At 50.9% G+C, this 12931-nt stretch overlaps 2 protein-coding genes across 5 annotated transcripts; both read right to left on the bottom strand.

The window, feature by feature from the left end:
* Positions 1–257: 257 nt before the first annotated feature.
* DDA1 (DET1 and DDB1 associated 1) lies at positions 258–10645 on the bottom strand. Of its 4 annotated transcripts, none has more exons than XM_046904600.1 (5): positions 10328–10645; positions 7519–7584; positions 6920–6971; positions 6518–6579; positions 258–5695 (listed from the first exon to the last, which is right to left on the bottom strand). In XM_046904600.1, exons 1-5 carry the CDS (start codon positions 10331–10333, stop codon positions 5585–5587), a joined length of 297 nt encoding a protein of 98 aa, XP_046760556.1. In that variant the 5' UTR covers positions 10334–10645; the 3' UTR covers positions 258–5584. The 4 variants fall into 4 exon arrangements, with proteins under 4 accessions (XP_046760556.1, NP_001026579.1, NP_001384249.1 ...); NM_001031408.2 differs by having other exon boundaries at positions 7504–7584; positions 10584–10645; NM_001397320.1 differs by having other exon boundaries at positions 10584–10645.
* Positions 10646–11325: 680 nt separating this feature from the next.
* On the bottom strand, positions 11326–12615 carry MRPL34 (mitochondrial ribosomal protein L34). Its single transcript, NM_001302186.1, is given in 2 exon segments — positions 11326–11933; positions 12529–12615. Coding segments are annotated over 2 exon segments (357 nt in total). The 5' UTR covers positions 12576–12615; the 3' UTR covers positions 11326–11623.
* Between the last annotated feature and the right edge of the window lie 316 nt (positions 12616–12931).

Genomic DNA, 12931 nt, shown 5'->3' with positions numbered 1-12931 from the left:
AGTTCTTTTCCTACTGGATCTGTGCTTGGGGAGTGAGCCCCAGTGCTGCCAGCCCTGTGGGGGGGGGGGGGGGGAACGACAAGAAGGGACATCAGTGCTGCCATCACCCCTCTTGGGCCCCCAACACAGGGCAAAGCGTGGAGGCAGTGACACATGGATGAGCCCCATGGGTGGATCTGCACCCACCGTGCAGCCCTCCCGTGCGTCAGCGGTGCGAGGGAACGGGCAGAGGAAGAATGAAGAAAGTGGCAGTCCTCTAAATTCTGCAAATTTATTGTACACGGTATCAAACATGGAAGAGTTTAAAAATAAATGCAAAAAAAAAAAAAAAAGAACTCAAACATCAGCCATGACATTCGACTAACGGCGTATTTACAGTCGCTCCACGACGGCAGCCCTTCTGCCAACACGCAGCTGGCAGGAAAACCTCCCTTCCCTTCTCCCAGATCCACCAGACGGTATTCTTTGCTAAAGAGGAAAGGTTTGAGGGTGGAAAGGAACACAGGCTCACAGGCTGAACGCTGCAGTGCCAAAACCAGCCCAGTGCTGCACGGAGCCGAAAGCAGTCGGGGATGGTAGAAAGCAGTGAGCTGAGACACTCTGTCCCAGTGCACGACTGGTTTCACTAAAAATACCCTGTGAGGCTGTGAGCTGCACACCGTGCACTGATTAATAAGAAATGAATGCATTTGGAAGTGGGCACCACTGCAGTGCAGTGACTCAGCTCTGACCATCCATTCAGACCTCATGCTGTTCCTTACAGTAAGGGATTAGTCATCTCCTGTATCTGTGTCTCAGAGCCATCAAGGAGTGCACTCAGGCAGCCCCAGCCCTCCCCATGCTCACCTACATCTGCTATATCCAACCAGTTTAGCTGTCAGTACTGTGCCCTTCTCAACTACAAGCACTGTGTGTGTGCAACAGCAGCATCCCAGCAGTGCCAGCATGGCAATTCATTAAGAGCTAACTGGGACAAGTGGTGTTTATGGAGCTGGCAGCAGCGAGATGTGTTTGAAGTTTGCTTTGGTCACGAGTGAGAGGAAATGAAAAGGCAGCTTTCCTTTCCTGGAGGGCTGGGGCTGCCTCTTACCTCCACAGGGAGGACTGGCTGGCGGAAGGGATGGGAAGGTATAACCCTGCCTGGCGGCGAGCACTGCTGCCCTGCAGCACCCGGTCTGCTGGAGGGTCAGCGCAGCCCTCCCACCTCACCAGCCTCCTCAGGGCTCCCATGGGTAAAACCTGAACAGCACAAAGGGCAGAAGCCTCTCAGCTCCTTGGAAAGCATCAGGACCTCCAGTAAGACTTCTTAAAACTATCCCCAGAGCTACCTCATTCTGAAAGCACGCCCACGGGGAGTCTCGGTTCATCGCGCCTGGGGACCGTGAGGGAAGTTCTGCCTTTAAAAACAGAGTCTCATTGTTAGCAATCTGGAAGCTGGCATTTCATTCCCTCGCTTCACTTACAAAGAAGAAAAAAAAGCTCCTTCCCTGCAGCCCAGGTTCAGCCTTTTCAACATACAGAAGATTTTTCTTTCCAGTAACTGCACAGTTGTTTGGAAAGCAGAAGAGAAACCCAAAGCGCGGTCAGCGTGGCATGAAGGTCAGCCTGTGCTGAACCAAAGCCATGATGCAATAGCTCCTTCTGGGCATCCTCTGCCTTGCTCCCAAAAATACCCTGTGCTGCTCCCAGGTAAACTCAACCCTCTCTCCTTTAATGGAAAGGATTTCCCCCTCTTTGTTAGACAGCAGAAAAATCAGATAAAGCGTGGCACGGATAGAGATCAGCTGGAACCCCTCTGGTCACACACAACTCCCCTGCTGCCAGGCTGATGTCAGCAAAGCAAGAAAACAAGGTTTCCTATCAGAGACATGCAGGCCTTTCTGAAAAAACCTTGAAAAAAATGAAGCCAGTGGTAAGTAAACAAGCCAGGAAACGGGAAGTGGTAGTACAGCTGATGCGCCACGTCTTTCTCAGGCTAAGAAAAGGACTACTATCTCTTTTAAATCAGATCTAACACATCTAAGTGATTCAGTTCTGACTGTGAAGTGCACCTGAAGACTTCAGCCTGCCCCCGTGCTCCTGCAGCAGCACGATGCCCAGCTCCAGGCTGAGCCATGGCCTCGGGCACTCCTTCCCCTCCAGCCCACGTTTCCATCCTTCTGCTCAGCACTGTTCTTTTGCAGCTTAATGCAGTTTTGGGGCTTGTTAGGAACTTTCACACATGCCTTCAGTAACTAGTCCTTCACAGCCTGCCAGCTTTGTATACAAACAAACCTTCCAGCCACAGGTTCTGCTGCATTTTGCATTTCCCTGTGTTCACTACAGAGGTCACCTCCATTCCCCTGCTCCTAGCATGGACAGCACGGTGTGGGTGCACAGCCAAGGAGAGAAGGGAGGAGGTGGTGGAAGCCAACCATGCTACACCTGTACCAAACCGAACAGACTCAAGACAATACAAAGCAGTGATCCACAAACAGCAGGAACCACCTGCAGAACACAACGTGTTAGTCTAGTCTTCTTTCCGACACCTCCAACTTATGTGTTAGGAGTAGGGTTTTTTTTTTGGCTACGTCTCCTCTAAAGAAAAGTTCCTATGATGCCAAGAATTAGCCTCAACAAAAGGTTAGTTTCCCTGCACATCAGTCACTGGTATGGCTACACGTTAAACAAAGAGGCAGTGCCTAACTTTGATACCCCACACTCACCCAGCGCACACCTCAGCTGCTCCCAGGAGCGCCCTGCTGCCGTCCCCTTGCAGAAAGAAGCAGTTCTGCTGCTTTGATTATTGAGCAAAGATTCCCTATGCAACTAAAAAAAAAAATAAAATAAATCATAATAGTAACATTCTGGTCTCTGACATGTATCTCAAGTTTTCATTACAAAAGCCAAACCTTTAGTATACATCGTAACAGAAACAATAAAAATACCACTACGCAGACATACAAAAAACCCCTGAGGGTCACTAAATTTCAGTCACCTTGTAACAAGAGAGTCAGAATCGCCAGGTATTGTACAAACAGTGCAGTCAGCAAGAAATCCAGGGATTTTTTTTTTTCTTTTTTCTTGTTTTCAATGCACTAAGGCACCAGGAAGTCACAGTTAGGCAAAGAAGACCTTCCATGCAACACTCCAACCCGAGACACTTACCACGTATGATACAGATAGGGTCAAAGTGCAACAGCCTGAGGACAGCTTGCTTGAGGCAGCAGCAGCACAGACAGCAGGCTGGAGGAGGAAGGAAAGAAGCGAGCTCTCGCTTTGGGTCAGATGGGAAGCAGACTCACTGTGATTATTAGAAATCCACACTGTTTGTACACAACCAGAAACGGGGAGGGAAAAAAAAAAAGACAAGTTTGATACTTAAGTCCACGCCTCTTTGATTACTTTCTCCATCACATCAGAACTACTTAAAAAAGGCAACTTACACCTCTTAAAAGTATCTGAAAGATTGCAAGGGCTCCGGTAAGCAACCAGATCATTTTTAAAGACACGGAGGGAACAAAGACGGGGGTTTACAACAGGAAGGAAGTGCCAACTCTCTTTAATAGTACATCACTCTGTCTAGCAGAGAAGTCAGCAAAGCCCAAACCTTGCCATATCAATCAAGTATACAGCATTTTACAACTTTAAAGCACTGTACAAACATGAGCCTGCAGGGCTGCAGCTCTCCAACTTGCCCAGCATGTGAATTGGTCACACTTTACCACCAGCTCCATGTCCGTTTCCTCTTTTGGTATCTCACAGCTCTTCAAAGCACTCTCCAGTCTCAGCTTCAGATGATCCCTGTGAGAGCAGATGCTGACGCAGCACCTTCAATCAGCATCTTGCACTTTGCACAGAAGCACTTTCTGACAGTGTAACTCTGGGAAGTCTTCTTGCCACTGCCAGTAAATCTCAAGGAATTCTAAGTATTTATTATCTTCACCAACACGGTTGGCATTTTCAGCAACATTCCAGTAATGTGGAGGTTACTGCCACGGCAAAAAGGGAACGTTTTCTGAGACAGGGACAGAGATCTAACCTAACCTACTCAGTGTTAACGTCACGTTAAATTCATTCACTCGGTGCCTAGCGTACACTTAAAGATGCAGCCGTGAGAGAGCTGTGCCCTGCTCTCCCCGAGGTTCTGCCTCACAACGTGCAGTCACAAGCAACAGTATTTCCCTTCGTGTTCCCTTTGCCCCACACCTGACCACGTGGCGTCCACCGGTGGGAAGGGAGGCGGTGCAGAAGGGGAACAGAAGCCCTGTCCTCCAAGCTCGTGGCCGCACAGCACTGGGTTTATCCAGGAACTCTTTCTCGGCGTTTTGGATTTGTGAACAAGGAAAAAACACAGTTATAAACGGACTGATTTAAACTAACACAGTGTGAAGTCAGCTCCCTACACGAAAGCAGACAAGACGTCGTTACTAAGCTACACCTCCTGTCCCCTTCAGGTGGCGGCGGTCATTTCCTTTTGGTCGCTGAACTCTGGATCCACCTAGGTGACTTAGGGGCTCCATTTCTGCTCTTACTGAAGTCTGCGAGGGTTCAGGTAACAGGCACTGAGCTGTCACAGTCCAAAAGAGATTGGTCTGAAGCACAGACCACAGAAGCTCGCATTTGGATCAACTCTAAAGTCCTGGACTCCATTCCAGAGAGGCTGATATCACCAGAAAGCACAGCGTGCTATCAGTCAGAGCCAGCAGCAGAGGCAGAACCAGATGGACACGCCGAGGTGCTCCCAGACTCAGCCACCAAGCGTTGCCCGCAGGTGCCTACCTCACTCCATCCATCAGCTGCTGCTCAAACACACTGTTGATCAAATACTCAGAATAGGATAAAAGTATCCATTTATTCCAACGGAGAAGTTGCACATATCAGTCTGTCCAAGACCAAGAGACTGTTAGAATTTAAGAGCAACACAAGCAACACACCTTTCACTTGAATTCTCCATGACCACCTACGCATGAGATAACGTACGCTGCTAAACGACCGTGGCCCTTACAGAACAGACCAAAAGAATACAACTGATAGACCAAGTTGACAACACGTTTGCTAAGATCAACATAATCCTAAATGACATCCATGATTATTTTTTTCCCCCCCTAAGTGCAGTGCCAATTGCAGAATATTGGAGAAAAATAGCAAGGCCCCACACTTCTGGCTGGACTGGGCACATCCAAAGAAGAGTTAACCACTTATGTCTGTCAATGGGTACACGAATCTGAAAGCCTGTACACCTCTGTGGGGTTCTGCAGCAACCCACATCTCCTCCCCAGGCTTCCACAGCTAGAGCTGGTTGATTAGGTAACAGATTTAACAAAACCTGTTAAAGTGACAGCGTGTGTTGTTAGAAAGGGGAAACTAGGGTTACACTACATGTTGTACTGGATTGTTCCACCATTGCTCCGCAACTTTTACGGCATAAATTAAAAAAAAAAAAAAAAGGAGGAAAAAAAATAAATACATTGGCTCCTATGAAGTCAGAAGTGGTTTGGGCTGCATAGTGGAGGGGTGAGAGATGGCGGCAAGGGGCAAAATTTACACACTTTGAGACAAAATGGGAAGCGCCTGCAAAGTAGGAGAGCAGAGGCCCGAGAGTTTAAGTGTCCTCATTCATATCCTGGCTGTCTGTCCGAGCGATTTTTCGTGGCGGCGCCGAGTTCTCACCTTCTATTTCCACTTGCTCTTGATCTCTCTTCTTTGCTGCATTCTGTTTGGATAAAGAAGGTCAGAGTGAAACTCCTCAAAAGGCTGGATTCAGGTGGGAGCTAGTGCCAGGAGAACAAGCTTTTGGTTGGAAAAGTTCTAGAATGGCATATAGCACTGTGATGGCCTAACAGCCACGCTAACACATACCGACAACACTGCAAGGTTCTCTTCCCTGCTTCTCTCAATCAGTCCCTGAACTGAAACCCTCTAACAGCTTCTGCTGCACACAGACACTTCCCTTTCAGCTTTGAGGATCCCGTAACGCTGCCACTCTTGCAGTCTCTCACGATTTCACTCCCAGCTCTGACACCTCCACTCCCAATCACAGCCTTGCTTCTGTGTACTGCCAGGCCTTCAGTGCCAGCTGGAGCACACTAATTGTGCAGCTCCCTCATACGGGAGCTCTGATTTCATAACCAAGGTACTTACACAGCCTCATTAGTGCAGCCGCGCTCTGCACAAGCTCATCCATCCCTTCACAGTCCTGGGAGGGAAGAGGAGCTCTACTCCAGCTGCAAAGCACACAGCTGAGGCACAGGGAGACCAGTTTGTAAGGGCCACAGAGGGAGACTGCGCTAAGTGGGAAACGTAACTGAAGTCTCCCAGGTTCTAGACTAAGCACTGAATTAACGTCCTTTACATTGAAAGGGAATAAAAAGAAGCCCACACTGAGCAGCTTAGACACAGCCTCCTTTTGCTGAAGTACAGTCCAAGAGGACTGAATCGCTTCCTTTTAATAATCATCAATATCTTGATGGTGATCAATATTCAGCTCTATCAGTCAGAGTCAGCAAATGAAGACATGAAGGAAACACAGCCATACCTTTTTGTCCCACTGCTGGTGTAAATAACGCAAAAGTATATTTGTCTTTTCTGTTACTATAACTGCCAAAGAAAGAAAGAAATGAGCTGAGGTCATTTTAAAGACAACTTTTAAAACTGTGCAGTAATATGACATCATTTCACATACTAAGAGTGGCCTTTTGTATCAAAGGAGGGTATTCAGGAACAGCAATCACTAAATACATTCAGAGGAAAAGCAATGAAAGGAACAGCCAGGCATACACAGCTAATTGCTGCAGCAGCAGTTCAAGAACACCACTTGACCTGAAGCCTAAAGTAAGTGAGATTACGTATGACATATTTGTAATGTTAGAAAAATAAATGTTAAATAAAAACCCACCCCCCTAAAAAAACCCCAAAACTTTCAGTGGGGCAGACCTACTTTGTTCAGACGGGTATTCTCTCGTGGGAAGATATACCGATGGTCTTCTGTTCTATAGAGGAATCAGAACAGTGACAGAACAAAGACGGTGAGAAGGCCATTTAAAACTGAAGCACAGCCAACCACAAGGCGACCAGAAGCACAGGCTACAAACGCACCCTGATATCCCACCCCATTATATGACACTGTGCCACTTCTTACAAAGTGATTTAAGGAACAGGAGGCTCAATCTCTCATGTGCTTTCACGCCAGCTGAGCAAATCTTTGCTTGTAAAGTTTTAGAATGGGCTTTTAGTCTTATGCCTTTAGCCTTAAGTGTATCACTGAAGAATGTGCATACAAAGACAGATCCACAGATGTGGTTTGGCTGACGTGAGGATGCATGCCTCACCAAAGCAAGCAGGATGTTTGCTTTGCCAATCTCAACTCATGAACTGCAAGCACACATGGGTTTTTTTGTTGTTGCTTTTTTGTTTTAAGAAACAAAACGCTCATTTCTAATTTATTTGGCCGTAGTTTCCTTTGAGCAGTGCAAGAAAACCTCCCCAAGCAGCAGGATTTGAGGGCTGATAGGCAATACTTACTGATGCTTTACATACAGAGTCTGCGTGGAATCTGCTGAAGTTGCTTTTGTTGTAGACTGGTAATCCTTTCAAAAAATCCGCCTGAAAAAGACACAGAAGGCAAAGAAAGAAGGAGGTGAGGAAAGGAAGAGTGATATTCCAGCTGCTGTTTGCTTTGTGCTGACTCACAAAGGAGTTGCTGGCTCATTAAGATAAATGACTGCAGGATTCGGAAGCAAGTCGCCAGAGCTCTCAGATACTGAAACAAAAACCCAAGGCTGGTTTTGTAAAGGAAGCAAATCCCCAGCTTCTCCATTTGGCTCCTTGTATGCACAGAGCTCAAGAACTCGCCTATTAAGCTGCTAACCAAAGCTCTGCAGGCACGCAGGCCATAAAGCAGCACCTCTCCTGTCGGCTGGGTTCGGAGGGAAGGCAGCACAGCCCGGAGCAATCCACCAGCACTAACCACGACAGGAGAAACTACACCAAAACTGAAAGCCCCGGCTGTGACTCCACAGCAACCAGCTGCTCTTTTGCTTTTGCAGTGAACATTCTTTGTCATAGGCCAAGGCTGATTTCACAAAGCACCAAAAGCCCACGTGGCTGCAAAAGCCCAACCCTTATCAGGCACTATCAGCACAGCCCAACCACGATGTAGGGAAGGATCACAGCCCTTCTGCATCAGAGCTACAAAAGAAGGTGCTCAGCAGCAGTGTTAAAGGAGGCAGAAGATGGGCAATAAATGCAGGAGGCAGCAGTGCAATGAGAAGGAGAGGCCCCAGGATGAGCCCCCCAAGTCACCGCTCAGCTGCCTGCACTGCTACAGCACTCACATAGAGACTCCAAATTACACCACACACTGAGGGATGCTAATCCTGCACAGACATCCCCCTGCTTACAAAGGGCAGTAAAGCAGGAGATGAGAAGTCGTGTAACATCAATCTTAGATGAGACAAACAAATGGACACTATTGTCACAAAACTGCGGGGTCGGAAGATGTTTTCATTTAAAGAGAAGCTATTATTTGTATTAACACCACATCCCTAACTCAAAACAAAGAGCTATAATTAGCCAAACCAGAAGAGACCATTCATACTTTTGTTCTTGAAAAGAACTCTACCAACGTTTTAGTTTCCACATTCAATGTGTCCTGTACATCAACTTTTAGCTGAGATAAGGGACTCGGATTCAAACAGCCACACACACATTGCTCCTGCTTGCCCGGCTCCCTCCACCAGTGATGGATGCTATTTCCCTTTGCCTTCACCACTTCGCACCTCCAGTGCTCCAGGACAGAGCCCACCATTCTGAGATGCAAAAATGCTAAATGCTATTAAAATGATCAGTCAAAATGCATTTTAAGTGGAGAATGGGCTGCTTTGCTGCTTTTTTTTTTTCCCCCTCTCTTTAAGCAACTGAAGCAACATACACACCAGTTAAGTTCCTTGTAAGCAGGAAGGCTGCAATGCACACACTGCACTTGGAGACCTCAGCTCCAACAGGCACAGCCCTGAGCACGGGCTCGCAGCCACCACTCTCCCTTTTCACAGTCACTGGGGGGACAACTCCAGCCCCCAGTAATGCTCCCCTGTCCCTCAGGCCTGCTAGATCAGAAAACAACAGAAACACTAGGATAACTGAGCAACAAAAGGACATTACTCCAGCCTAGGTGTCAGCCAGCACCCCCGGCACTCGTCACCAACACAATTGAGCTGTCTTGTTGTTAGTAACAGGACTACTGTGCCGATAATGCTGCTGCAGACCTGCACATTTCAACAGTTACATGCTGATGCAATCTGAAAGATCACCAAAAAGGTCCCCTCAGGAGAACTGCCAGGAGCCACGTTCCTGGATATTCAGAATGAGATAATATTTGGAGTGCAATCAGTCTTATCTGCTCCAAGGGTACAAGATAACAGAGGCTCAGTAGGTCGCTGCCGTGAGTACACACCTATCACACCAGACCCACCAAGGAATAACCACAATACAGTGTCACACAAGGAAATGTTCCTCCTGCACGCCTTCTATCACTCTTCAACCAAAGAAAGCATGTCCAGGCAGCTCCCTGTGTGGAAGTGAAAAACCAGCACCAGAACCAAACAGACTCCTCATTTCCTTTGGGGAGAGGGAAAGCCCCCAAAACAACATAGGAAATGTGATTAAGCAACCTCGGAAGACAACACTGGTTCTTTCCACGATCTGGGAAGTGAGGCAGAGACCATTCTGGTGTCAGTAGGGTTGCTCAGCTCTCTAGGAAGACAACAGTCCTCATCTAAAAGCAGAAAGGTAATGATAAACCATATACGTGCCCCATTCTCAGCTTCTAAAAGGAACTGCAGTAGCCATGCTCTGGGATACGATGTCCAGGGCACCAACATGGAAAGCAGGGCTCTGTCCCAGCACAACGTGCATTGATGGACCAGGGGAGAAGGGTTAGCAGTGCCCAGGGAACTGCCCCTGTGTGCTCAGCCTTGGTGCACGGAGATCACTGGGAACACCACCGACTGCCCCTTTGCTTCCTCCAAAAACGATTACATCGCTGCACAGGGAAGGGAGCAGGCAGTATTCCAAGTGCCTGCTCCTGCTCAGGGATTCCCCAGTAACCCCCACACTCCCCATATCCCCCACGGACGCAGCCATGGGGGCAGGGGAACGCCCCGCACCCGAGATACCCCAAATCCCCCCCTCCAGCCCCCACCACTGCTTTCACAGCCTCCTCCAGGCAGCCCCAGCCCTACTCTGAGGGCACTCCGCCCCTTCTAGAGCTCCCCAGCCCCGAGGAGCCCCCCAGGCCGCTCCGGAGTGTCCCCACCCCCCGCGCCCCCCCGAGCTGAGCCGCCCGCACCGCCATCTTGGGCTGCCACAGCCCTCCGGCCCCGGGTCAGCGCCCCTCGGCGCAGGGCCCGCTCTCCCTCACGGCCCAGCCCGGAGGGTGCGGCTCTCCCCGCCTCAGGGTGGGCCCCGCCGCCCTCCCTCGAGGCTGTGGGCGGGGAGACCGAAGGGTGAGGGCCCTGCGGAGACGGAGAGGCCCTGGGGCCGCGCTCCCCACAGCGGGGCGGGCCGGGGGCGCCGCCATTTCGGGGCGGGGGGCGCGCACCTACCATCTTCGCCGCCGCCAGCCGGGAGGAGCCGCCCCTCCCCCGCCGCACTGCCTCTGCCTGCCGTCGCTCGCCCGCCCCGCGCGCTCCTATTGGTCCGCACAGCGCCACGCCCAGCGCCTATTGGGCGTCGCGGCCGTCAGTCAGCGCGGCGCTGAGGAGTCTGGGATCCGGTTGAAGCAGGAAATGCCGCTCGGAAGGCGTAGGAGGAACCCGGATGTGGCGCCGGCCGCGTGGCACGCTGGGAGCGGTAGTCCGTGCGGAGCTGCCGCGCGTCGCGTTTCTCCTCTGCTCTCGTTGATGAAAGCGCCGTTAATTACGTGTTACCAAGGAAGCAATTCATTAGCAGCGCTGGCAACACACGTGCAGTGTCACCAGAGAAATCCCAAGCCCTGCCTCTGGGCCTGCTCAGGGCTCTCAGTCCGCTCAAGAGTAATTTGCTAACAAACATTGGCAGCTTCCCTTGGCCGCTGCAGATGAGCACAGCTCTGAGCACACAATGCTGAGTGTGGGGCTCCCTTCTCCATTCTAGCCCAGAGCTGCTGCCAAGGCCTCCGTGCTTCTGAGCACCTCCCACGGATAGCAGAGTGGAGCAGACACACTGTGGACTTGACCAATCTAAACTAAAGTTCTCCCTGCCATCAGCCCTTGCTCCACACTGGTGCCATCCTTCAGAGGCTCCCTGGTGCAAACCTGTGAACAAGCTGGCTTTCCTCTCCCTATTATCTCTGCACCAACAATTAGCGAAGAGAGTGCAGCGCAAGTTGCTAGGCTTTAATTACTGCTTGTGTTTTCACAAGGTGATCTTACAATTGTACACAGAAGTGGCAACAATCCTACAATTAGAAAAGCAGAAAGCAGCCATTAAACAAAGCCCTTGGAGGCCACTCCCAGTGCAATTCCCCACACGCTTCCAACACCGTAGGAGCAGTCGGTCGCTGCTGCCCATCACAGCCCCTCTCTCGGTACGAGGACCCAAGCTGGGGTGCTCCAAACCCATGGCAGCTCCAGGGCTCTGTTCCAGCTCACCCCACACCAAACCTTCAGTGGGTGAGGGACTTCCTGCCCTTCAGCATTCGCCGGAGGATCACCTCGATCCCGGCCGGTGTGCTGATGCGTTTGATCCAGCCGTGGGTCCGTTTGCGCTTGCGGTTGTTGGGCTGATATTCGTTCCCACGTGCCTTCGTGCGGATCTGCTGATGGCTCCAGGAGGGCACTGGGCTGGGGAAGGAGGGTATGGTGCCTGTGGGCTTCAAGGAGAGGTGGTTGAAAGGCAGCTCCCGGCAATACGTGAGGACTGACGCTGACCGGAGCTGGAAGGGATGGACTGCAACTTGCTGTAGCAGAAAAAGCCTTTGGAAAAGTAAAATAAATGAATAAATACAAATAAATAAAGATAAATACGGGTTTGAAAAGTGAGTTAATACAAACCGAATAAGGTTTAACAAAGCCACGTGCAAGATGTTGCACTTCGGTGAGGGCAAACCCAGATATGTATACGCAATGGGAGAACCGAGCGTGTGAAGCCCTGCGGAGAAGGATTTGAGGGTCCTGATGGACAAAAACGCTGCATGTAAGCCAGCAAACCAGAAAACCAACTGTATCACGGACTGTATCAACAGGGGGGGTGACAGCAGGGCAGGAGATGACTGTCCTCCCAGTTCCGCCTTTGTGAAGACCTATCCACAGTGCTGTGTCCAGGCCTGGGGCCTCCAGCACAGGAAGCTGGTGGAGCCGTTGTGGAGGGCCCAGAGGAGGGCCACGAAAGCGCTGAGGGTGCGAACAGCCCCCCTGTGAAGACAGGCTAAGGGAGCCGGGCTGGAGAAGTCTCCAGAGAGGTAAACCAAGGGATTTCTGGCCGCAGTGGGCAGGCCGACCCCGCCGAACAAGAGACCCCTACCCGCTCCAGTGTCCCTCTCGATCCCATCGCTCCGTCCCCGCCCGTTACCTGCCGCCAGCAGCCCGCTCCCACAGCCGGCCCAGCGCGGCCGCCATCGCCTCTGCTCCTCCTGACAGCACCGTCCTCCCAACAACGCCGCCCTCTATTGGCTCCCTCCGCTCGGCCAATCACAGCCGGTGAAAAGGGCGCGTGCGTGCTGGGTGGGAGCGGCATTACGTCCAACGTAAACGGCCGCGGGGGGTGATGGGATTTGTAGTCCTGCAGGGGGCAGAGCCCACAGCGTTGTTACTATGGCGACGACCTCGGGGTTCGGCCTGACTCGCCTGGGCTGCAAACGCTTCTCCCGGTTCGGTGCTTCCTCTAAACGCTACGTTATCCCTTGTGCAAACTGTGCTGCTGAGGTTGCTTCCAGGATGGAGCAGCACTGCATACACGGTGCGCTTACAGGCAG

This window comes from Gallus gallus, chromosome 28 (assembly GCF_016699485.2).
Source record: "Gallus gallus isolate bGalGal1 chromosome 28, bGalGal1.mat.broiler.GRCg7b, whole genome shotgun sequence".
In the NCBI taxonomy this organism is placed as follows: domain Eukaryota; kingdom Metazoa; phylum Chordata; class Aves; order Galliformes; family Phasianidae; genus Gallus; species Gallus gallus.
This window is presented reverse-complemented; position numbering and strand designations above follow the sequence as displayed.

Bases quoted from the DNA above. Each gene is read 5' to 3' on its own strand.
- DDA1 (NM_001397319.1), bottom strand. The intron at 6,972-7,503 runs GTAAGTATTGCC...ATTCCTCTATAG, and splicing joins ACTCTGTATGTAAAGCATCA to AACAGAAGACCATCGGTATA. The intron at 6,580-6,919 runs GTAGGTCTGCCC...TTTCTTTGGCAG, and splicing joins AGAATACCCGTCTGAACAAA to TTATAGTAACAGAAAAGACA.